Raw genomic sequence first — 24,541 nt, 5'->3', positions numbered from 1 at the left:
GTGGATTCGAACTTAGTTGTATGCGTAGTGTCGCCACCCACTAAGGTAGCAGACCAGTAAATAAACTTCCATAGACCCCAATGGTAAATGCTCCCACTTCAGAAATTCGGGGAAAATACTCACAACTCTCCAAGGTGACACACATCAAATTAAAGCTTATTTCATCATCTTTCATTTTCTTTTCAATTTTTGGGGGTCAACTGATGACTTTTAGGAGAGATTTCCATCTGAAGATGATCACCCCTGAAAATAGTCCTGAAGCCCATCGCCATTTTGAAAAACGATGCCTACACTCCATTGCAAAATAGAGCGCTTTTAGGGTCCAAATTACATCCAAATTACACAGAAAGGCCCTCAGCATGCTCAAATACTGAAGATTTTGAGGGCATGCAAATCGTGATTTGGCCGGTGTAGGCAATTTCGGACCGATTTACTGGTCTACACCCCTATAGGCTACAGTTTGGTAGCTCGACGACGCGACGTCCGTACTTCAAAAAAGCTTTTAAAAAAAGTTAATTAGCCTTGTTGACTAACAATAATGCTCTTTATAGCATTGTTCTGTTTCATGAATAAACATACTTGCCCCATCGAAACTATTGAATTATCCATGATGACTTTGAAGCAACCCATCTACGGAGAAGAAATTCGCCTGACGTAAGCGGTTAATGGTTGGTGGCATATTTTTTAGAAAAGAAGTCCTCATAATATTAAGAACTACAAGAGAAGAAGGCATGTTTAGGAAGTATTTTATTGGGTTGTTTTGCTTATTTGTTTTTCTAACGATCAAATAGTATTTTCGTTAATATCTCCATTTGTGCAGTGTTGGGTCTTCCATTTGGCAAGCAATGATTGGCACAGCGAACGTACGGGTGATGGGCGTGTTCAGGCAATCAATCCGTGGACAAAAAATGACGGAGAACAAAAGAGAACAAATATGTTTCGTCCGCGATTCCCAGCATACGTTCGCGATGGGGACCGTGCACAAAACATATATGGGATCTTCCTCAAAAAAGTTAGTACAAACAAAAGAGGTACGATATAGGACGTCCACGTGGGAGGTCGATTTATAGACCTCCCACCGTGGACGTCTTACACGACTAGTGTAGCGCACTTCCTATATCTTTTTGTTTCAAAATGAGTGGTTCAACGTTACCATATTATTTCTGTAAAGGTTTTCTTCGAGAAATGATGTAAAAGTCTGAAAAAAAAGGATTGAAGTACCCAATAAGATATTTATGAATCTGACCATGAAACATCGGCAACTCGCTGATATTTTAAGAGAAAGTCGCGAAAAATTGAGATTTTGACGTTACGACTCGTTCCCGATGATTCACGATCCTACTTCGCCGTCGCGGAAAAAGGTAGCAAATGCTTGTCTATCTTACAACATCCTCATCTACTAAATTACTTCCATGTTTTATTTATTTGCATTTTTCACATAAAAAATCATCATACTTGCTTCAATTTTTGATGATGTGCAAATTAAAATCACCTGAGGACTATTTTCTGTGAACAGATGAAAACATAAAAATACTGAAGATATAGCATACAATTAATCATTTGACGTATTTGAATGAAATTTACATGAAATTTATAAAAAAATAAGGGATGAAATTGTTGCGAAAATGAGCGACAGACGAACTTGAATGGGGGTACTATGCAAGATCATGAATTTTCAAGACGAGATTGAAGTAAACCGTTTATGAATTTGAATGAAAAAAAGTTTTAAAATGTGCGGGAAAACCTATATTAAACTTTGATTTAGTGTAATTTGACACCTGGTGACGTCATCTTGACGTTTTAACTTTTAGGTATAGCCTACATCAGTTTAAAAATATATGTTAAATTTCAAGTCTCTCTGAGCTTTGCTGGTAATACCAAACTTTTTTCATTATTTTCCGTGAGGAAGAAAACCAAAACAACCTTACACTGACGGATAGGTAAAGAAAAACGACAATATTATTGTAGTTTATCGCTGTGAAGGGAAGGGCGGGTATAGATCTTCGCTGAACTCGAACAAAAAAAGCACTCCATTAGAGACACACTCTTGGAAAAAAATGGTCCGGTTAACTTATTCCTTATGATGGGACTTGCGAAAAAAATAATCGAAAAATAATAGTAATTAAATACTGTTTACAAATGTGCTCGTTTATTCAGAAATTCATGAAGCATATTCAAACTGATTGGATGTTTCCAAAGTGTCTTTTCCATTTGCAAAAGTTCTTTTTAAAAGCCCATGGGGGCATGCAATTGTGATTTGGCCGGCGTATGCCAATTCGGGTAGTTTTATTGGACAATCTTAAAAGGTAGAACCTAGGAGCCTAGGAGATTGTTTTATTTCCGTTTAAGAGTAAAGATTTCCCTTACAAAAACACCTAATTATTTTATATTCCCCGACGTGCCTGTATGTGCGCACCCCGCCCCCAATCGCCCATAAATAATAAAACGTCATTATAGCTGGGTTTTGTTACTTTTGTAGTAGCTTGAACTCCCCCGTCATCAACTAAAACAAAAATAGGCAAAATACTGAAAACCTTCCAAGGATATCAAGTATCTCACATCTTTCAAGTTTTATTTATTTTGTTTAATTCCTTAGTCTTATTGACATAAAAATATTTAAACCAATTCATACAAACAAATACAAAAGATTCCAAATGAGGAAAAAAGTTTGAGAAATTAATAATCACTTTATTATATCATAGATTATATTACATAAGCAACGACTACATGAGTGTGCACGGTAAAGCCAGGTTTTTGTATGTCGCCATTTTGTGAATAAGATTTTAAAAAGGGAAGATAAAACTTTGGAATGCCCCCCCCCCCCCTCCTAAAATATCCTAGATTATTTTGAAACATTTCAGGACTATATTTTGTCTTATTTAGCTATTAGGTGAACAAAAAATATTTGATGCGAGGCAAGTTCAACACTCGATATACTTGCGTTTATCCTTTTGTGAGGTTAGTTAATTATTAATAAGAAAATAAAAAGACGTGCAAAACCACCAAGAAAACCAATTGTGCATACGAAGTAAAAAATATAACAAGTAAAAAAAAGTGCAATGAAATATATCACAAAAGGACAAACACAAATGTAATTTGAGTGTCACTTATACCCGTTGCAATGCATTTTGATGGATAGAAGTTCCTGAACAGTTTATTCTTTAAATTTTCCTAAAAATTAAACGTTCTTGTGTTTTCTAATGAATATACAATGGAAAGAAAGTCACGTTTTAGTTAAACCGACTTCTTGTTAAAGACGTTAAATTTAAATAAAGTTTGTTACATTTCTTCAGTTTTTAAACAATAAATTAATCCTTTTTGAAATCTTTCAAAACTCTTATGACTTAAATTGGTTTTCTTAAAATTGCACCTTCAATATCAAATTAAATTTATAGAGCAAAATTCTCCATTGTCAACTGAACAAAAACCAAATAGAAAGCCATAGGCGAGACCTCGTTTATAATTTACCGAGAAGATCAAATTGAATGCATTAAAGGTAAGGAGTATGAAATTATTAACTTATTGATGCAATAATTTTGGATGACCCAGGACAGATCAAAGGAACATTCCTTCTCCCAGACATGTCACTGCTAAAAAGCCAGTGACAAATTATTACCCTTAAAATAATTTTTAAGCAAGTTTCCATTATTGTCCATTGTTAACTGTATGTTGCAGTATCCGGTTTAAGATTATTTGAGAGGCATATATAATTTAATGAAATCAAAATTACTTTTCATTTTATTTTAGTGTTGTTGCCTTAGTGTATAACATGAATGACGTTGCATTATGCAGTCGATTTATCATTTCATATTGTGCAAGCTAGTTTTTTTAACTCAAGTTTCCGATGAGGGCATCCTTGTCCAGTAGAGCAGCTTCGTCATTGTCCAGTCTCGTCCAAGCTTGGTGGTCCTCATGTCCTAAACATGACAAAATAAGCAAGCAAATTAAAAAAAAATACATATATTAGGAAATTTAAGCACTGTGGATTTTGTAGGAGGGACAAACTACAATCAGAGGAATAACAAATTATAATCCTCATACCGTGGTCTTTTTTCGTTTTCAATGTAAACTCACCTTAATAATCAGTAATGGCCAGGCCAGCAGGCGGTGTCAGTCCATCGTCGGTCCTCCCAGCTTACGATGGCTTGAGGCAGGCTCATCCTCATCTCAGTAAGACAATTCTCTCATCAATCAGTGGTCCTCATTTCTCTACAAGGATTCAAATGACGGGGAAAAAAACCAAATATTAAGAAATATGTGCAAGGAGAAGGAAAACTTCGATTTTTACCCCACAAAGCAACTCAACGCTATACCAGCACTCGTTGTGGAAGAACACGGAAAAGCGCCAATCACCAATTTTGAGTTCTGTGACTAAGAGGAAGCCTACATGTAAACTAACTTCAAGAATCAGTAATGGGAAGCCCAGCAAGCAGGTCATCCGTTCATCTGTTGTTCCTCGTTCCTGCTTCCAGTTCCTCGAGTTTCTGTGTGATGAGGCTGTTGGAGCCTTGGAGGGTTCATTTTCGTCCCGACAAAGCAGCCTAGCTCATCCAGTCTGTCTCAACTTTTAGATCATCAGTTTCTTTGATGGAAGCTGCAACTCTTTCCTAAGTGGACATGGGTTCGAAAACACTGGGCCTAGCCCATTTGTTACTGAAGTGAAACATTGCAAATGTAGCCAATAATTATGTCTAAGCCTACCTATAACCAGGTCATGGGTAGGACCCAATGGAAACCAAACGATTCTACCCATGTGTACATTATTTCCTTTTTAAAACAGACACAATTACTTTGTCATAATGTGCCGACGCTGATAATGGCAGGTTGCTTTGGAAACTGCATATAACTCGCACACTATAAACAACCATTAAAAGAAATTCACGTGACATTAAGATGACAAATGCCATCTTAATCCTTGCCGATCCCTTCCAAATCGGACTTACATTGAACATAGTACTATACGGAAGGAGGGTTACACGTAGGCTAAAATCAACAAGGAAATAGTAGTTTTCTATGTTACTCTAAACCTGTCGCATATCTTGAAATGCTTGCTTTTGAAATTTACGTTAAGTACGGTATACTTGTAGCCCACAAAGATGTGATCGTGAAAGTCTATATTAGACCGATCTTTTTAACTACTGCAAAGCTTTGTTTCCGTTATGGTTTTCGTGTTCTCCCCTTCAATAAAACAGCACTATCGGCCTTAAACGTTATCAAAGGTCAAAGTAAGACAACCAAATGAGTAACTCAAAGGAGAAGAAAAAGAAAGAAAATAAAAAGAAAACAGAAAAGAAAAAGAGGCGCAAAGTCATAGTGGTGTAGATTTAATGGGTTTTTTTTTGGGGGGGGGGGCAAAATGTCCCTGCCCGACCCCTCTAAAACTGATAAATCGAGAATATGTCGAGAAATACAAGAATTTTTTGCGAAAAATATGTTTTGCCCCCCTCTAGAAAAAAATCCTGGCGACGCCCATGCTTAAGTTGTACCCTTTCACATGCATAACCTGGCTATTTCTGGCCTTTTTAAAGGCAAACTTCTTGACAATGTCACAAATTGCAGTTATTTTCGCTGACGAATAATACTTAAAAGATGTGGTGTAGGCCTAGAACTTGGAGGGAATGCCTTTAACATGCCTTTGAAATTCAGTCATTTTCTTTACATCGATATAATGGAGTTTTTCCTTAATTTCCGTAATTTTTTTACCTTTTTTTCTGCCGTCATTTTCCCCACCGTTTACCACAATTCGCTTTCCGACTTTTTAAAGCAGTGTAGTACCGTACCGGAAGTGGCTGCCGATTATAATTTGCAATTTTTTTGTTGACATTATTTCGGTCATTTTTTCCTTAGCAATTTTTTTCATGGCATAGTTCCTAGAAGTTTAGAAAATAACCAATTTTAAAATATTTATTTCTTTCGCTGCCGCTGTTAATCTTTTTACCGTAATTTTCGTCTCTTTAATTTCGTTCTTCCGCAATCGATTTTTTTTTACTTTGTAGGTAAGAAAAATAACACTGATATCAAGTATTATTTCTATCACTAACGCTGTGATTTTTTAGCCGTGTAAACTATGTTTCGTCACTTCATTTATATGCCGCGTTGATTTTCGGTGTAAATTTCGTAATTTTCCTGTAGCTACCTGTAGAAACAGAGTGCCGTGCTGCGAGAAGAAACTCCACATACTATGTGATTTTCGTTGTAATTTAATTTGGACCGATTTGATTTTTGTTTCTACGTTTCGTCACACGCTTTTAGTCAAATATTTCGGGTAGGTATCGCAGTAAAGGTAAAAACAACACTGATTTCAGTTATTTTCGGCGTCAATTTCATCATTTTCTCAGCCACTTGTTGGAAGCGGAGAAGCATTTCTGTGAGAAAAAAAATCCACTCATGATTTGATTTTCACTGCAATGTATTTTACACACATTTGACTTTTTTTCTTCAATTTTCGTCATATTCGTTGTCAAATATTTCAGGTATAGGTATCTCAGTAAAGTTAACAAGTAACAGTGATTTAAGCTATTATTTCTTCCAATTATAGCGGTAACTTTGGCGTAAGAATTCGTATTTTCGTCGTTTTTAAGTTTTATAATATTGCAAATTTTTGTTCCAATATTCCGCAAATTGGAAAGTGTCTGATGAGGGCATCCTTGTCCAGAAAGAGCAGCTTCGTAATTGTCCAGTCTCATCCAAGCTTGGCGGTCCTCATCTTATTAAACATGACAGAAAGAGTGAACTAGCAATATTATCTTTAATATTTAAAGAAGAAATCAAGCATCGTAAGAGGTGACATAGTATTAAAGGAATAACAAATTTAAGTGTAGGCCTACATATCCCTGGTCTTTTTTCAAGTAAACATACCTCAAGAATCGGTAATGGCCAACCAAGCAGCCAGAGTCGGTCAACCGCCGGTCCTCCCATCTTATGGTAGCTTAAGGCAGGCTCATCCATCTCAGTAAGACAATTCCCTTATCAGTCAGTGGTCCTCATGTCTGTAAAAAGATTCAAATGACGAAAGAAAATATCCGAATTATTATTAAGAAATATCTGAAAGGTAGAGCAAGGGGGGGGGGGAAAAGAAATGTTCGAATTAACCCCACAAAGCAGTGCCCCACTACCAGCACTCTTTATTTGTGGGAGAACATAGAAGAGCGCCAGATCACCCACCTTGATTACTTGTTTCTGCTTATTCTTTAGGTACATGTTACTACAATCTAACCTCAAGAATCAGTAATGGGAAGCCCAGCAAGCAGGTCATCTGTTCATCTGTCGGTCCTCCTCCCTGCTTCCGGTTCCTCGGGTTTCTGTTTGATGAGACTGTCGGAGCCCTGACGATGTCTTGAGGAAGGCTCATCCTCATCTCAGTAGAGCAATTCCCTCATCAGTCAGTGGTCCTCACTTTGCTAAAAGGATTCAAATAACGAAAGAAAACATTAGAATTATTGAGCTGTATTCGTGCCAGGGCTCGAAAGGAGAAAGAAAACATTGAATTAACCCCACAAAGCAAAGCCCTGCTACCAGAACTCGTTTGTGGACGAACATAATAACAGAGTCAGATCGCCCATTTAAATTAGTTCTGTGACTTGATTGTTCCTGTTAAGAGGAGGCCTACATGTAAATTAACCTAATAATCAGGAATGGGAAGCCAAGCAAGCAGGTCATCCGTTCATCCGTCGGTCCTCCTCCCTGCTTCCAGTTCCTCGAGTTTCTGTTTGATGAGGCTGTTAATTTTTGGAGCCCTGACGATGTCTTGAGGCAGGCTCATCAATCCCAGTAGAGCAATTCCCTCATCAGTCAGTGGTCCTCATTTTTCTGGAAGGATTCAAATGACGAAAGAAAACATTTGATTTATTGAGATGTAACAGTGCCAGGGCTAGAAAAGAGAAAGACAACATTGAATAACCCACAAAGCAAAGCCCCGCTACCAGAACTCGTTGTTTTTGGACGAACATAGAATAGCGCCAGATCGCCCATTTTGATTAGTTCTTGATTGTTTCTGTTTAAGCAGGCTGAATGTACACAAACCTGATAGTCAGTAATGGGAAGCCCAGCACATAGAAGAGCGCCAGATCACCCACTTTGATTACTTGTTTCTGCTTATTCTTTAGGTACATGTAACTAAAATCTAACCTCAAGAATCAGTAATGGGAAGCTCAGCAAGCAGGTCATCTGTTCATCTGTCGGTCCTCCTCCCTGCTTCCGGTTCCTCGGGTTTCTGTTTGATGAGGCTGTTGGAGCCCTGACGATGTCTTGAGGCAGGCTCATCAGTCTCAGTAAAGCAATTCCCTCATCAGTTAGTGGTCTTCATTTTTCTGAAAGGATACCAGAACTCGTTGTTTGTCGAAGAAACTTAAAACAGAGTCAGATCGCCCATTTTGATGAGTTCTGTGACTTGGTTGATCCTGCGAAGAGGAGGCCAACATGTAAACTAACCTCAAGAATCAGTAATGGGTAGACCAGCAAGCAGGTCATCCGTTCATCTGTCGGTCCTCCTCCCTGCTTCCGGTTCCTCGAGTTTCTGTGTGATGAGGCTGTTGGAGCCTTGGAGGGTTGATTTTCGTCCAGACAAAGCAGCCTAGCTCATCCAGTCTGTCTCAACTTTGAGATCATCAGTCTCTTTGATGAAAGCTGCAACTCTTTCCTAAGTGAACAGGGTTACAAAAACACTGGGCCTAGCCCATTTGTTACTGAAGTGAAACATTCCAAAGCATTATGTCTAAGCCTACCTGTAATAAGGCCACTTGTTACCAAATAGAAACTAAACGATTCTACCCATGTTTCCACTATTTACTTTTAAAAACAGACATGATCTTTTTTGTCATAATGCACACGAACATGTGCCGACGCCGATAATGGCAGGTTGCAAATAAGTTGTACCCTTTCACAATGTACTTTTTTTGGTGGGGGGGGGGCAATTAGGTCTTTTTGAAGGCACTTCTCGACAATGCCAACAATTTTGATGTTTTTGAAATGCCGCTGTATATAACTGAAATTCAGTCATTTTCTAAACAGATATTTTGTTCATTATGGTGTTTTTTTGTCGTAATTTCGTCAATTTCATTTTCTTTTGCTGCCGTCATTTTCCCACCGTTTGCTAAAATTCGCTTTTCGACTTTTTGAGACAATGTAGAACCGGTATTCATACTTGTTTTAAATCTTAATTTCGGTCTTTTTTCTGTTGCCAAATTTGCACGTACATGTACATGTATTTACTTCTCTCGTTTCGGATGATTAATTTTTATGCCGTTATTTTCGTCATTTTGATTTGTTATTTCCATAACCCATTTTGTGGCAAGAAAAAGAATACTGATTTCGGGTATTTTTACTCTCACTAACGCTGTGATGTTTTCCTCGCGTTATTTTCATCATTTTCCTAGCGTGTAGGCCTACACGTAGAAAGCGGAGTGATTTTTTTTTTTTTTCGTAAAAAAAATCGCTTACGATGTGATTTTCGATACAATTTATTTTTGACCGATTTGAATTTTGTTTTCAGTTTTCGTCATACGCGTAGTCAAGTAAATATCCGGGTAGGTATTGCAGTAAAGGTAAAAAATAACACCGATTTCAGGTATTATTTATTCCAATACTGCCCGACATTTTAAAGTTGATTTCGTATTTTCGTCAATTTGAGGCTTGCCGCTTCAAAACCGTAACTTTTTTTGCCCGACGTATTGTAGTTGTGAAAAAAAATAACACTGATTTCAAGTAGTATTCCTTTCAACATCTGCTTCGATTTTGCTTAACGATTCGACATTTTCGTAGCCGCAACGATTAATTTGATTTAAAAACATTTAATTTTGTCTATTGTCAGAGACAACAGACGGATACCATTAAAAAAAAAACACCACACAGAGAGCAATGCACACAAAGGCAAAAAAATCAAACATGCAACATTTACAATGAAACAAAATACAATCTACTTGTGAGTCTTTTCCCCCCAAAGTCATTCTCTCTGTAAGCATTTTTTTACTCACAGATAAGTTTATCTTTAAATACTTAATAATGAACCGAGCTTAAAAGCTCTTCACAGAATAAAAATGTCTTTTATATAAATTTATGCAAAGTATAATTAACCAAAGTTATGACTTTTGATTTTACTACGATCATTAAAATAAACTGTCAATTGTGCCCTCACTGCTCACAGACTAGCGAAGTATAGACAATGCGGCGCTTTTTCAGACGCTGTTAATCCCAGATTTTTTTACCTTTTAGTGTTACTATACGAGCGTATATGTCACCTTAACAGAGAGCTCAATTTAGGAATTAGTATTATTTATTAACCAACAGTTTTCTCTGTATGGCTATTTAAGTAGTAACGTCCTTCCGTGTTTTTGTAAAATGGTTTAAGTTTTGATGTTCAAGTTCTTCTGAAGGAAGGGGCCTCTTGGAAATCGGCGCTAATATGCACCGAAGAGGGTATCCCTTACAAGTGACACTGCACCAGGTATGGTCACTGTCAATAGCCGATGGCCTAGATTTTATGAATCTTGTTTGCTCTTAAACATTTTATACAATGATAAAGAAATCATATCGTCTTTGGAGGACAACGCACCAGGCATTGCCACTTTCTGTAGTTGTTTTACTAACTGTGTTTAATTATTGTTTTGAGTTGGGCAAAGTACCAGCCAATGTCCGTATAGAGGGCAGCATTCCAGTTGATGATCGATAAAATATCACAAAATGACTCTCAATCAATTACAAAATCGACTTTAAATTTGCGAGTGAAGTTTCTTAATAGCGAAAATAAAATAAAATACACCAGTACTTTCAAGTTTAGGGGGACAGTGTTATTCATTAGACAGATTTTCGTTTGCATTAAGTTAGTGTTATTTGTATCTTTTTTTTTTTTTTTTTTTTTTTTCTATAGAAAACTTCTAAAACTCCCCATCGCACTGCCTGCAGGCTCAATGTGCGCATGCTCGCAGCGGGCTATGCTTGCTCCCTAATTTTCGTTTGCTTCATTTTCCCTAACACTGTTCATTGCACCTTGCTAAACAGTTCCCTAGATTTTATTACTTCGAAGTATGGTACACGAAATCGCGCGATTACGCAGGTACGCGGATATGCGGATATGCGGATAGGCGGGTACGTGGGTACGAAGACCAAGAGGAGATGAACATATTTTTCTTATTTAGGGCCTACTACTATACATATGACAATCACAACGTACGTACGTGATACATTTAATTAATCACATACGTACGTGATAATATAATATTACGTAGTAACGCAATATTAGTATTATTATTGCGTACATACCTGATAAATAAATACATATTACGTACGTACATGTATTGCATATGTAAGTGATAATACGTACGTGTATCCTTGAACGAGTATACGTTGTGTATACGTACTTAATAATTATCACGTGGGCCCTACGTACGTAATAATTATCACGTGGACCCTACGTGATAATATTACCTACGTACGTGATAATATTCAAGTACGTGCGTGAGTTACGTACGTACGTGACAATAACACATACGTAATAGTATTATGAAACAAAACTAAATAACTCCCATGTCCCTTCACGGTCTTCGTACCAAACCGTCTCCGGTCTATCCAAAAAAACACGAGTTTGCCGAACATTACGTAAGAATATGCCTTATTGTCGAACGGAAAAGCGATAGAACGCGGTGCGGAGGTTTCTAAACGCGTATGAGAATATTTCGCCGAATTTAAATGCCTATAACATTATCCTAACACTCCTACAGATCAAGCAGCTGCTTTGCTTTGCGGATGCTGCATAATGCACGCCTGCAGCGTCTGCACTCCTCTCCCAACTTGACTTTAAAAAAAAAACGAATTAATTGTTTGCATCACTTGCACCAACGTTTTGCCCAGAATGTCGACTAGGTTTTATATTGTTTCAATTTGTTGTTTAGTTTCTGAGACTGAGGTGGAGATCGTCTTTTAACCTTCTCCAGAAAGGGAGTTACATAAGACCTGCAAGTCAATGTGACAATGAAGGAGACACTGTCTCAGGTTTATCATTGAAAATACTGGTGTAAATTAGCGAGTTTAATTATTCAGGGACAACAATTTGGAAAAAAAAATTCCACTGGAATGCTACCCTTCAACTGTTCCACGTGCGAACGCAATGTCACTGCACGTATCAAATTCCTATGCAAATTAACTCACGTGCGAACACAATGTCACTGCACGTGTCTGACGAATTCTTTCGAAATTGTATTTTCTCCCCACGTGCGAACACAATGTCACTGCCCATTTCCCAGACGAATTTCTATGCAAACTTGTTATACTCAACGTGCGAACGCAATGTCACTGCACGTATTTTATAAATTCCTATATGCAAATTAACACACGTGTGAACACAATGTCACTGCACGTGACAAATTCCTATTGGCATTGCATTATTATTGAATATAATAATCATGTTCGTTCAACCTTAATTCTGCTGTAATTTATCTTCCATGTAAACTTTTTTTTTTAACATCCAATGAAATTTAAGGAGTTCTCTGTTTCAGGTGACAAAACTCTCTACTTTTACCAGAGCTTCCTAAAAAAAATAAAGCCTTTTACTGCCTTGAAATGAAGTAATTTATCCGCTCAGCAAGAAAACAATTCCTGGCCGGCCAGTGGCTTCTGTTTTGCAGTCTCAAACTTTATATCTAAACTGCTTCGGATTTTGTAGGAGAACCTTATACACATGTACATTAATCAGAGACATTAACGTACCTCTTTCTACTCTTGAAGACATTGCCCCTCTTGTGTTGATCTTGGAGTAAATGGTAACGATGTCTTTGTTAATTCAATATCAATAACAATTTTATACGAGCCAAAACGATAATTTTGAAGAGTGTAATGAGTTGCATGCAGTGAGCGTGAGGAGCACAACGACAGTAATGAAGGCCTAGCCCAGCACCGAAACAACAGCTTAAGATAAAGCCCCTGCACGCTAGGTCGCTGTACCATGGTGATCAGCGAGGCATGAATGTAACAATAGGGCTGGAGTCTGAGTGGAAATCTTCTAAAACACGTTATTTGCATAATGTCATTCAGCACAAGCCTGGGTTAGAAATGAGAATCGGATAGAATGCTAATGACGTACTCCCGATGGGCGATTACATTTTGGTCACGAGACTTACTTAGAGGGGTGGCACAGTTTCATACTGATCAACTTGAGTTGAAAACAATTGCCTGTTTAAATAAATCTGTGAAGGACGAAAACAAAATGTACTGCACCCACTTTTGGGGGTTGAATTTTTGGACTGACCGGTTACAGTCGCATCACGGGGCACTTGCTCAATCAAAGGCATCTTCCGTTGGTGTAGCAGCGTATCCAGCTTTTTTTTTTTGGGGGGGGGGGGGGGCACATCTGTGCTGAACTTGATGTCGACATGTTTGTTTTTTCACCGGACACTTGGCCTCCGTAAAATCAAATGGGGGGGGGGGGGGGGGGGGTGGGCTGGTACCAAGTTTTCAAAAATTGGAGCGCTCTTCGCAACCGACCATTTTATTCTGGTTCTGTATCTGGTGGAATATACTGCATGCATAATCTCATCAGTAGGGATGTAATATGCAGACGCCATGGTGACCGAGCAGATATTTACATGAAGTTGTAGCGTTTTCAGATTATCAATTCTCAATTATCAATTCGTCTTAATTGTTAGTTAATTATCACACTTTGATTATCAGTGTTCCTTTTGAACTTTTTAATGATTAATTCTCTTGAATGCATTACTCATTGTTTTCCTTGTATACACATACACTCACACAGTACATATGCAATGTGTAGTCCCTATACTTGTATACAGAGGAAATGACCTTCACTGCCCACACACAAGTCTTTGGTCACTAAACCAAGTTACTTTCAAGATCATTGTTTTAAGGAACTATATTACTCATTCCTAGTCATTTTTCTGAGACTCAAGGAAACCACGATATGACTAAGTTTCCCCATTCTTAAGTATTTCTTACTCTCAAGACTTCCTGTTTCCACCAGTATATAAGTGCTGCTCCACTAGCAGTATCTCATTCTGTTTCAATTCCATTTCTATTCTAGTCTATTTCAGTTCACCCAGTTCTCTTTGTCTCAGTTCACTGTAACCAGTTCAATCAATCAATGTGTATTAAAATATTGTTGTGGAATAAACAGTCACAGTAAACACAGCCCTCAACCAAATTGTGTATCGACCTATCATTGTATCAATATCCCAACAAAGTGGGCCCCCTAATGATGTCATCTATGTTAAGAGACAGAAATTCTGACTTGAACATTCCAATGCTTTAATTTATAATGTGCCCATTTTCAAGGCCCATTGTAGAGGTTTTAGGGCTCGGGTTTTCATATTCCCCGCTTATATCAGAACTCTCAGGCTATACCATTTTGGGAAAACAAATTATCCGAGATTTTAGAGCCAGTTTTGTTTTTATATATCTCGAGGGGGCCGGCACATTTTATGCTCAAGGGGGGCACATTTATGTCCGCAGGAGGGGCACTTGGGAAAATCTAAGGGGGGGGGGGGGGGGGGGGGAGTGCCAACCCGGTTTCGCCGCCCCTGGGCCCGAACTAGGGACAACTAAGACGTACTAAATAATTTATTTCACGTCACTGTCATGATCGCAATTTTTTTTCTAGACATTGAAGTTCTACAACATCGGTTTTTTTTCGCGACATGAAATTCACGATAAATGTATGGTGGTGTACGATAATGATCATCGGGAATGCAACGAAATAAACGGAGTTTTTTTTCTAATAAAGGTATACGGTGTGTGGGTGGACTAATGTATGATTGACCGATCCAGTAAGCACCGCCCCTATGGTGTTCTGACCAATCACAGCCGTGACTCATATGTCGACGTGCTCGCACAAAAGTCACGCGCGTATGATGCGCGCGGCAGGAAAATGCAGCGTGGCATTGCATAGGAGCACGTGTTAATTTGCCCAGTGCGCAGTGGGCGAGGTTTACTCATAGAGTTATATTAAAAAAACTAGAGAGCGTACTCATCAAGTGACCCCGTGCTGGCAAGGACATTTTGTAAGTGGGCAAAGCACATGCGCACAACACATAACGTTAGGCAAAACTTAGCACGGTAAAACAAGGCATCGTCGGGGGGGGGGGGGATTTATAAGTGGAACAAACAGTAAAACAACAAGATACGCATTGCAGTCAATCCTGAAGTGTGCACATTCGAGTATTTTTTGCCCACTTACAAAATGGCGGCGAGGTCTACAGGGTGGCACGTCTGCATTGTGCGTGCAGTATAGTGAATGCGCGCTCTAGTTTTTATAATATAACTCTATGGGTTTACTGGATCGGTCCATTAATCCGGTTCGCCTAAAACGTCATACACCATTATAGAGACACACCCTTGGAAAAAATGGTCCGATTAACATGGTTAGCTTATGATGGGACTTGCGGTTTGGCCGAAGTCAATAAGCCATTTGCGAGTACCTATACCCTTTGGGATTTGAATTTGAAAAACATCTGGTACACTGACTTGCTCAGAATGCTTGGGCCATTTTAACTTTGACGTCTCCAGACCAAAGACACTGTTGCTAATCACATGTACAAGCTCTTGCATAGTTACGTAAGAGACGCTCAGCATCAATACATTGCTCACAATGGGTGAGAATGGCACAAAGACACCAGACCATGCCGGAGGTGAGGGTTGCTAGCATAAGGCTTGCCCCGAATCACGTGATATAGTAACAGCCTCTTTGGTCGGGAGAATGCTAAGTAAAAACATGCAAAGCATTGGATTAAGTCAGTTTTCCTAGATTTTATTCAAATTTAACTCGCAAATGGCTTAGGCCAAAAAAAAAGTCTCCGGTTTCTGGTATGGAGCTTGTCCCAAAAGTGGTGCGGCGACGCGGCTTTTTTTTTTTTTTTTACCTGTTTTTTTTTTTTTTGGGGGGGGGGGGGCTTCAAATGTCGGCTGATGACTGCAAATGGTGGCCGACTAAACGTAGTGCAAATATATGGGAGTCCAGAGAGGCCACATAAAGCTTAATTATTCTCGATCATAACCCCATCTGAAAACACGTTAAAATTGTGCAGCAGCAGGATTCGAGTCAAACCAGTGAGTTTGGCGGTTTTGAGACATCATCTTGTATTGAAAAAAAAACTTTTTCATTTTGCCGACGCGCATGGCTACGGCAACGCGCGCGCATACCAGAAACCGGAGACTTTTTTTTTTTGGCCTTATTGAGCGTGATCGGCTGACTGATAAGGTTTACGCACAAAACCCCGAGCCAACGAGGTTTTTGTATAGAAAGCTGCCGAACCACATTTTGCGAGAGTGTGCCCGTAATGTCGTGAACCGCTGTTTCTGTTTCACACTTATTTTGGAGCCATTCTTTTTATTCCATTTTCCTCCAGTTGTCCAACCATACTCCCTGCTCCAACCCTCCTAGCCATCTCCAGTCAATACAATTGTAACAACTTAGTCCCCAGCCACCTAGGGCCTGACCCGGTGACCTCGGCCCGTCTGCCCAGATACCGGTATATTTTTAGACCGGCATCGGGACCGACTCGTAATCATATTTAGCGCCCTGTATTGATCATGTCGTAACCATAAGCCCCCCCCCCCCCAAATAATGTCACCACACTATTGTTAGGTTTTCGTTAGTGGTTAAAACATGGAGGTATAGCATATTGGTGAAGATCATCCCATGTACTATAACTATGACAAAATTATATTTCCTTATATACTGACTTTTATCCATGGATTCACCTTCTCTATCGTTACCTATACACATCCCATGATATCTCAAAAAGATGTCTGAGAAATTCGGGAACACGATCCGACTCCTATGAAAATCGCGACCCCTTTTCCCTATTATTGGTTAATCCCTCGCAAGTGACAGGTCACTCCCCGTATGTTATCCTAAACAAAAATAGCATATTCTCGTACTTACGCATGCGCGATACTACCAATGAGTATTTTTTTTTGGAGTCGGATATTCACGCTATACACCTGTCCTCATAATCATCATGCAAAGTGTACAGCAAAATCGAGTTATTGAAACAGCACTTGAGATGAGTCTAACTTTTTCGATACCTGGTTGAAGTCGATAGGATTTTTTATAAAATACCGATTTAAAAGAGTCGATACTAGAATAGCAACAGCAAACAATATGGCGGGCGGCTTGAACGATCCCGAACTGGAAGAATTTTTACGTCGTGTGGATGAGTTAGGTAAACTGACATTACAGTCAATTTAAAACAAGACGCCACTGTTTTCGTTGCAAAAATGATGAGAAGGGTTAACCTTTGAGACATGAATCTGGGACTGAGAAATACTTCCAATTTTGTTGCTAAGTACAATAGCATCTTTTTTTAGCTGTTTCGGTGTACACACCGAAACAGCTCTTGTTTCTGTTATTTTTTTTTTTCTCTTTTATTTTTCAGACTTTTTTCTCATAGGATAACACGTGTTTTCGTTCTACAAGTCACTTTTGGCTTTTTTTCAAATCCGATCAACTTCAAACCTGGCACACACTTAGACCACCATCTGAAGATGTGTCCCGAAATTTTTCGTCATGCTGACGTCATCACGTGATTTATTATAGAATTTTGAATATTTAATTTTTCCCATAGACTTTGTACACAGAAATTTAAAAAAAAATGTCAATTTTCAGAGGGCATTTTCGACACTTTGCCAATAATTCATTTACACCAATCTTTGTCCAAGCAAAGACTCTAATTCAAACAACATTGTGTAATGATGACGTCATGATGACGTCATCCGGTGTTTATTTATAGGCAATTAAATTGTGACAATTTTAATATTTAAAAATGCATAAGAAATCAACCGTACGCGTCCGCAGCATTCTGTTGCCGGCAAGTGGTAGAGTAGGTTGAGGTCTTTATTTCATTCAGTGTGCGTAAAATCACGTGACCCTTGCTTCCGGTCGAAAAAGGCCAAAACCGGAAGTGGCTTATTATTTAAAAGTGGTAATAGATATGAACTTGCTTTTAACTGTGTTAGTCTCTTGGCTGATAGTATTCTTCAAATCATCTACCAATGACGTCATGCAATCTTCGAGCGCCCTCTAGCGACAGGTTGAAAATTTTCAAAAATGTATTTTGAATAGATGTCTGTGGTGAAGTTTGTCGGAATCGCCTAAATATTGGTGTATATGATGACCTTGACCCATTTAAGACGTGTGCGAAGTTTAAGGTGTATGACGTCATCAGACCGGAAGTTATAATGAAAAGACCCTTTTTCCTTAAAAAATTCCTGAAAAATCAACCATGGCAGTTTTCATATTAGTTTTTACTATAATTGTCTATTTAAGGGTAGGTCTAAAATATTTCAAAGCTTCGAGGCAATAGGCAAACTCGGACATGCCCTGCGCACGCTTCAAACTTCAGGTTGACAATACTTCTGCTTTAAAACATGCACAGTCCACAATGTACATGTACATGCACGTACGTTGTACATATCGGATGTCAGTCAGCCCGCGCGCAGCGCACGTGTTGCTGAGGTCAAATCCTGTCCACTGTGACCGTTTTAGCCGATTTCCGGCTAACTTTTTCATGCATAGTCAGGGACGTAGGATAGACACTTTTTGTATAGAATACGCATGTACATGTTCATTCGACCTGGATGAAACTCCTTTTACGGCAGTCATTAATAAAACGGTCGAAACAGCTCAGTGTTTGTCCACAAACACATTTCTAGTTTCTCTTTTTTTTTTTTCTTCCACTTTTTTTTCCATAGGATAACACGTGTTTTCGTTCTACACCGCACTTTTGGACCTTTTTCAAATCCGATCGACTTCAAACCTGGCACACACTAAGACCACCATCTGAAGATGTGTGCCGAAACTTTTCGTCATGCTGACGTCATCACGTGTCACATGACGTCATCCTCAAAGAGCATACTTTAAGGCCCTATATCTACAGAACCGGAAGTCCGACTTGGTTCAAACTTGGTATGCAAGTATTCCGGGACGTGTTATAGACGAAAATTACGGTGACGTCATGATGACGTCATCGTGTGATTTTATTTAAATAATTCCATTTTTGGACCTTTTACTCATATCTCATAAACGGAATGTGGTAAATTCGAAATTCTTTTTGTAACAGGTTTGTTAGGTCATAGATAGATGCACAAAATTTCGTAAAATGTGTGACGTCATCATGACGTCATCAAAAACGTGATTTTTTGTTTCACATATAAGGGTACGTCCGATCGTTATGAAACTTGGTGGGTAGGTAGGTATAGATAACAGCATTCAAAATCTGAAGTGACGTCAGCATGACGTCATCATCTGATTTTTTATGAATTTTTCAAATTTTAATATTTTCTTCAAATTTTGCAAAAATTATATAAAATACGGTCCGATCGACTTCAAACCCGGCACACACTTATACAATCATCTGAAGATGTATGCTGAATCATGACTTCATTATGACGTCATCACGTGTCACATGACGTCATCCTAAAACTGCAAAGTTTAAGTCACTATATCCAGAGAACCTGTGGTCCGATTGGGTTCAATCTCGATATACAGATATTCCAGGAAGCGTTATACACAAAAATTGCAATGACGTCACGATAACGTCATCATGTGATTTTATATGAATTCTTCAATTTTTGGACCTTTTACTCATATCTCATCAATGGCACGTGGTTAAATCGAAATTCTTTTTAGCAAAAGGTTTGTAAGATCGTAGATAGATACAGAAAATTTCAAAAATGTGTGCCGTCATCATGACGTCATGAAAATGTTTTTTTTTTCTTTACATAGGATGGACACTTTTTGTATAGAATATACATGTACATGTTCATTCGACCTGGATAAAACTAATACGGCAGTCATTAATAAAACGTTCGAAACAGCTCAGTGTTTGTCCACAAACACATTTCTAGTTTTCTTCTTTTATCATGTTTATCTGTTTATCTTAGAACATGTGCAGAAAATTTTCGTTACTCTCCACTGTCACTGACTGTGTAGTAGTGGCATCAGGCTGCAACATTATTTTTTTCCAAAACGAGGCATTTTCAAAGTTACGACTTACGGTAGCTCTACTGAGTGGAGCGTTGAATTACGGGTACACCTCCATACCAAGGGTACCCGTAATTCAACGCTCCACTCAGTAGAGCTAGACTTACGGTAATCCTGAAGTGTTGGACACCTCCATTTTTTACAGAGTTCTGTCATGTCTGTTAGTGTTACATAAAAAAATCTGACGGGTTCTACTCCGAGCTCGATCAACACTCACTCATAAAATATTTTTTAAACGCAGTCATGGCAGTGACTAGACCCGTGAAAGTGGCGTTGTATACATACAACGCCACGCGCTTCCATCGGGTAAACAAGCAACAGCATTCTATCTTTTGATCCGCTACATATAACCATGTATAATTTTGCCCATAGGTGAATCACTTACTTGTTGGGCCTCCTGTGAATTTCCGCAAGTGTTGGATCTGGCATTGCCAAGAAATTTGATGTAAAGTACGGCACAACTTTGTGTTTGTCACAACGAATGTTTTCAAAATGATCAGAAAATCAAAGACAGGCATGACACTCTGGTACCCCGAGTTTCGCATGCGTAAAACGGAAGAAGTATCACCAGTGGGTACCCGACTAACCGTCTTACATGGCAGGATGACCGTAATACCATGTAAAATTCTGCTAAATCCACTTCGAAAGTCTGCCAAATCACCCAGTTTATATTGCTGTTCCATTGTGCAAGGGTTTGTTTTAAGGATCTTTCAAAAAAATGAAGTTTTTTCAAACCAAATGTGCCATATTTCTTTCCAATCTTTTTCATTTTCCTTCATCTTCATAATTCTGCCGAAAAAAAACATTTTGCTGATTTTCTGTACAACTCATTTTTGTATGCAAATATTCTGTCAAATGTGGCCGAAATTTGGCTAGAACGGTCACTCCATTTTAGTAACCGCGGATCACAATAGAGTGTTTTTACTATAGACTGAAGTGTGGCTATGTGGCCACGTTCACGGGTCTAGGCAGTGACCTGAGTGGCTATCATTATGGCAGCTGTAAAGCCTGGTTCATACTTCACGCGAAAGCTTGTGCGAAGCGAAATTCATGTCGTCAACAATGGTGGACGCGCTTCGAATGTATTGTTGACGTCACAAATTTCGTTTCGCTTTCGCGTGAAGTATGAACGCGATTGTTAACTGCTTCCGTTATCATGGAAATGTCTGGTTCCTTAACCCTAACTCCCTAGGCCTTTTTGCTAGGGTGTAGCCTCAATCCTGCAAAATCCTCCAATTGGCCTCATGGAAAAAAAAAGCATATAGCCTCAATCCTGCAAATTCCTCCGTTGTTTCTTGAATATGGTCCATGGAGGGGTGACCACTGCCTGAATCCTGCAAAATCCTCCGGCTATGACTGTCAATAGGCTGAGGCAGAGGCAGTGACATCCTGGAGCAGTACGGAGGATATCAAGTATAATCAAGGACTAAATGTATGCACGGCTGAGCATAAACAACACAAGGTCCGGCCCAAGACCTTGACACAGTGCGTACTTCGAAATCAGCAACGCACTTTGGCCATGTAACCTCAATCCTGCAAATTCTTCCAATTTGCAAAAAAGGATTTTGGAGGATTCAGGGCGGTTAGGGTTAACGAAATAGCATTCAACGCCAGAATTTTTGGCTGCTTGAACTAGAACCAGTCCTCAGACTTTATTTTCCTTAAAAATAGCCTTCAAAAAGCCTCTGATTTCAAAGTAAAAAAAAGATGAACTCTACGGGATAACGTTAGATTTAAATAAAAAAGAATGATTGGATTAAAAACATCAAACCGAAAGAGAACTATTGAAGGAAAAAATAAAATTAACATTTATCCAATCGAGCTACCGAAACCTTCTGGTGGGTCGGACAGCTAAGTTGTAAATCTGATTTGCATTTTATGTAATTACAATTCCATAACGATAGTATTTGAAAATTGTGTTAGGGCATGTAGGGTTGTCTTTAAGGCCAAGTAAAAAAAAAAAAAATGTTCAATAGCGTTCTGCTTTTTAAAAGAAAAGGAAGGAGGAGCCCCTTTGTTTTTTTTTTCTTCCAAAATGGCTGCCCGACCGGGCTATATTTCAAGATGGCCGACAGCTTTTTTTGTTTAAATGGCCGCCACTTGAACTCAGGAATGACAAACCAGCTTAAAATGGGCCAGATGCAATGGACAAAGAGGCCACAATGATGTCGTTTTTTAAAATGTATCATTTTTTCGTGTTTGGGGAAAAAAAAAAAAAAAAAACAGCCTCCAAAAAGGAAATGGACGGGGACGCTAAACATGTTTTTTTTTTCTATTTCTCCTTATCCGATCGAGCATCAAAGCATTCTGGTGGGTCGGGCAGTTGTAAATCATATACAAATTTGCATTTTATTAAATTACAATGCTGTAATGATAGTATTTGAAAATTGTGTTAGGGCTGTCGTAATGATAGCCACTATGTTTTGGAAAATATAGGCTAGTAGGATATGACGACGGCCGTAACGCAATTTTCAACTGCGATCCTCACGGTTACGATTACGGCATTGCAAAAACCCCATTGACAATCTCAGCTTATATCACATTTATAACTGCCCGTCCAACCAGAATGCTTCGGTATATTGGTTAAACCATGGAGCTACATATATCTCAGCTACCATGTCCAAGGTTTCGGGATCAAGACAGTGCTGCAATTTTTGTGTGTGTGTGTGGAATTGGTATGTAAATGTTTACAAAAGCAAAATGTGTATTTTTTTTGTCCTTAACCGGCATACTATGCCAACAAACATTCTTTGTGAAGTTGTCCTTCCAGTCAAAATCAATCAAGTGACTGTTTTCAACAGTTAGAAGCTCCTAGCGTACATAAAGAAGGATTGACTGGCTGTGACTGTTTACATTGATACAGCTATGCTTTGACTGTGGGTGATTGATCAGCCAGCTGTGCTTACTTCTTGCCTGCATTTGTCTGTTGACTGAATTTGACTTGTCACAGTGCTTGCTTGAAATATGATCTGAAATATTATTTGACTGTCTGCGACTTTTTAGACAGTAGGAGGTTTAATCCTACCCAGGAAATTCTGTCTAGTCTTGGTCTGGGTTGCATAAGAATTTTTGACAGAAAGTTACAACTGGCACATTAAATATTATATTGAAGAAGTTCCATGTAGAGTACTAGTCAAAGCAGTTCTTTCTTTCCCTCAGAATCTGTTGTTGCAGGCGAGGCTGTTCCTGATAAACCAGTAGAGGGCAGTGTTTCTTCAGCAGGAGATCAGGCTAGCGTGCAACAGCAGAGGGAGTCGGTGGATCGGACCGTCATCAATCATGCAGCCCTCAGAGACGACAGTGGACCTACGGTAAATACCTCGCTACATTTGGGGGGGGGGGGGTTGGTTGAATGTGTACATGTACAGTTTACACAAAATATATGTGGAATCACATTTGTGACCTGTTCTGTCAAAAGCAGACATTCTGGGCAGAGGTTGAAATTGAGATAGGGCCAAAAAACGCTGTGGGGGTGAATTTTTTTTTGATTTTCTAATTTTTGCATATTTGTAATCTTGAACATGTCTAAAATATACTATAAAAGTTTGAAACCCTAATTTGAACACTAAAAATAGTATTTTGATGATTTTTTAAGGTACATCAGTTAAAGAAATGTCACTTGAAACAGGTCTTAAAATAGACCCCAAACTTTAACTGCCATTTTCTCCATTTTCTACTTTTCAACACGATGAACTTCAAAATAGCATAACTTTGCCCAGGAATGACCGGTTTCAAAAATTAAACCACCTATTAAAAGAAAAATGTACATATTTTAACAATATTCAAAAATCTCGTTTTTTACCGTATGCCCAGAAAAGTCTGACTTTGATGAACAGGTCACATTTGATGAATGCATAACATGCATTGTAAACCTTGGTTATTTAAAGGGGGTGCATACCTATGTTCCCCAATACCGATGTTCCCCAATACCCATGTTCCCTGAAATCCCTACCAATATAACCCTAACCCTAACCCTAACCCTAATCCTAAGGATTTGGGGGAACATCGGTAGTGGGGAACATCGGTATTGGGGAGCATCGGGTAGATCCCATTTAAAGGTACCTCATTTACATGACGTGGACCAAAAAAAAAAAGGTTCTGCTTCTGGTTTCCCTACGTACCCTGTTCTGACAGCCCCACCCTAATTTTTTTATGCGAAAGATGAGAAAAATAACACCCAAAATCATCAATTTCTGCCTTTTACCCTTGACCTCACACAGACACCTCCACATGATTGTACGCACAAAAAAATTGTCCAAAAAAAGTAAAAAAAATTCCTACCTAGGCCTTACTTACCCAATTTTTGAAAATGTACACTTTGTCCATTTTGTAATTTGACTTATATTTTATTGCAGCTGACGTTAAATTCTTTTAAATATCTTTATAGACTATTCAAAGAAATGGATCACCTTCACAAAGCCGAGGACCAGGTACTTATGCACCTAAGAATTGAAGCTGTTGTGGCCCACTGATCCCAACTTAAGCTGGTACCGTCCCAACAAAAGTGTTAAAGATATAGTCCATCATTTGTAATTTGTGCATTTTGTTCGTTTGAAG

The 24,541-nt window shown here is 38.8% G+C and overlaps 1 protein-coding gene and 1 long non-coding RNA gene across 4 annotated transcripts in view; one reads left to right on the top strand and one right to left on the bottom strand.

Moving 5' to 3' along the window:
* Positions 1-3,124: 3,124 nt before the first annotated feature.
* LOC119735965 lies at positions 3,125-8,957 on the bottom strand. 2 transcript variants are annotated; one of them, XR_005272244.1, is made up of 5 exons: positions 8,431-8,957; positions 6,859-6,989; positions 4,400-4,638; positions 4,075-4,209; positions 3,125-3,917 (listed from the first exon to the last, which is right to left on the bottom strand). It is a non-coding gene; the product is annotated as an uncharacterized LOC119735965 (long non-coding RNA). The 2 variants fall into 2 exon arrangements; XR_005272245.1 differs by having other exon boundaries at positions 4,400-4,607.
* Positions 8,958-17,062: 8,105 nt separating this feature from the next.
* Positions 17,063-24,541, top strand: part of LOC119735994 (tetratricopeptide repeat protein 12-like) — a 31,442-nt gene continuing 23,963 nt past the window's right edge. The window contains exons 1-3 of one of the 2 annotated variants that reach the window (XM_038209979.1): positions 17,063-17,165; positions 23,144-23,295; positions 24,372-24,414. In XM_038209979.1, coding sequence (XP_038065907.1) covers positions 17,105-17,165; positions 23,144-23,295; positions 24,372-24,414 — 256 coding nt within the window. In that variant the 5' untranslated portion in view covers positions 17,063-17,104. The remainder of the gene's footprint in view (positions 17,166-23,143; positions 23,296-24,371; positions 24,415-24,541) is intronic. The other variant, XM_038209978.1, reaches the window with a different exon arrangement.

This window comes from Patiria miniata, unplaced genomic scaffold, assembly GCF_015706575.1.
Source record: "Patiria miniata isolate m_02_andy unplaced genomic scaffold, ASM1570657v1 HiC_scaffold_29, whole genome shotgun sequence".
In the NCBI taxonomy this organism is placed as follows: Eukaryota; Metazoa; Echinodermata; class Asteroidea; order Valvatida; family Asterinidae; genus Patiria; species Patiria miniata.
This window is presented reverse-complemented; position numbering and strand designations above follow the sequence as displayed.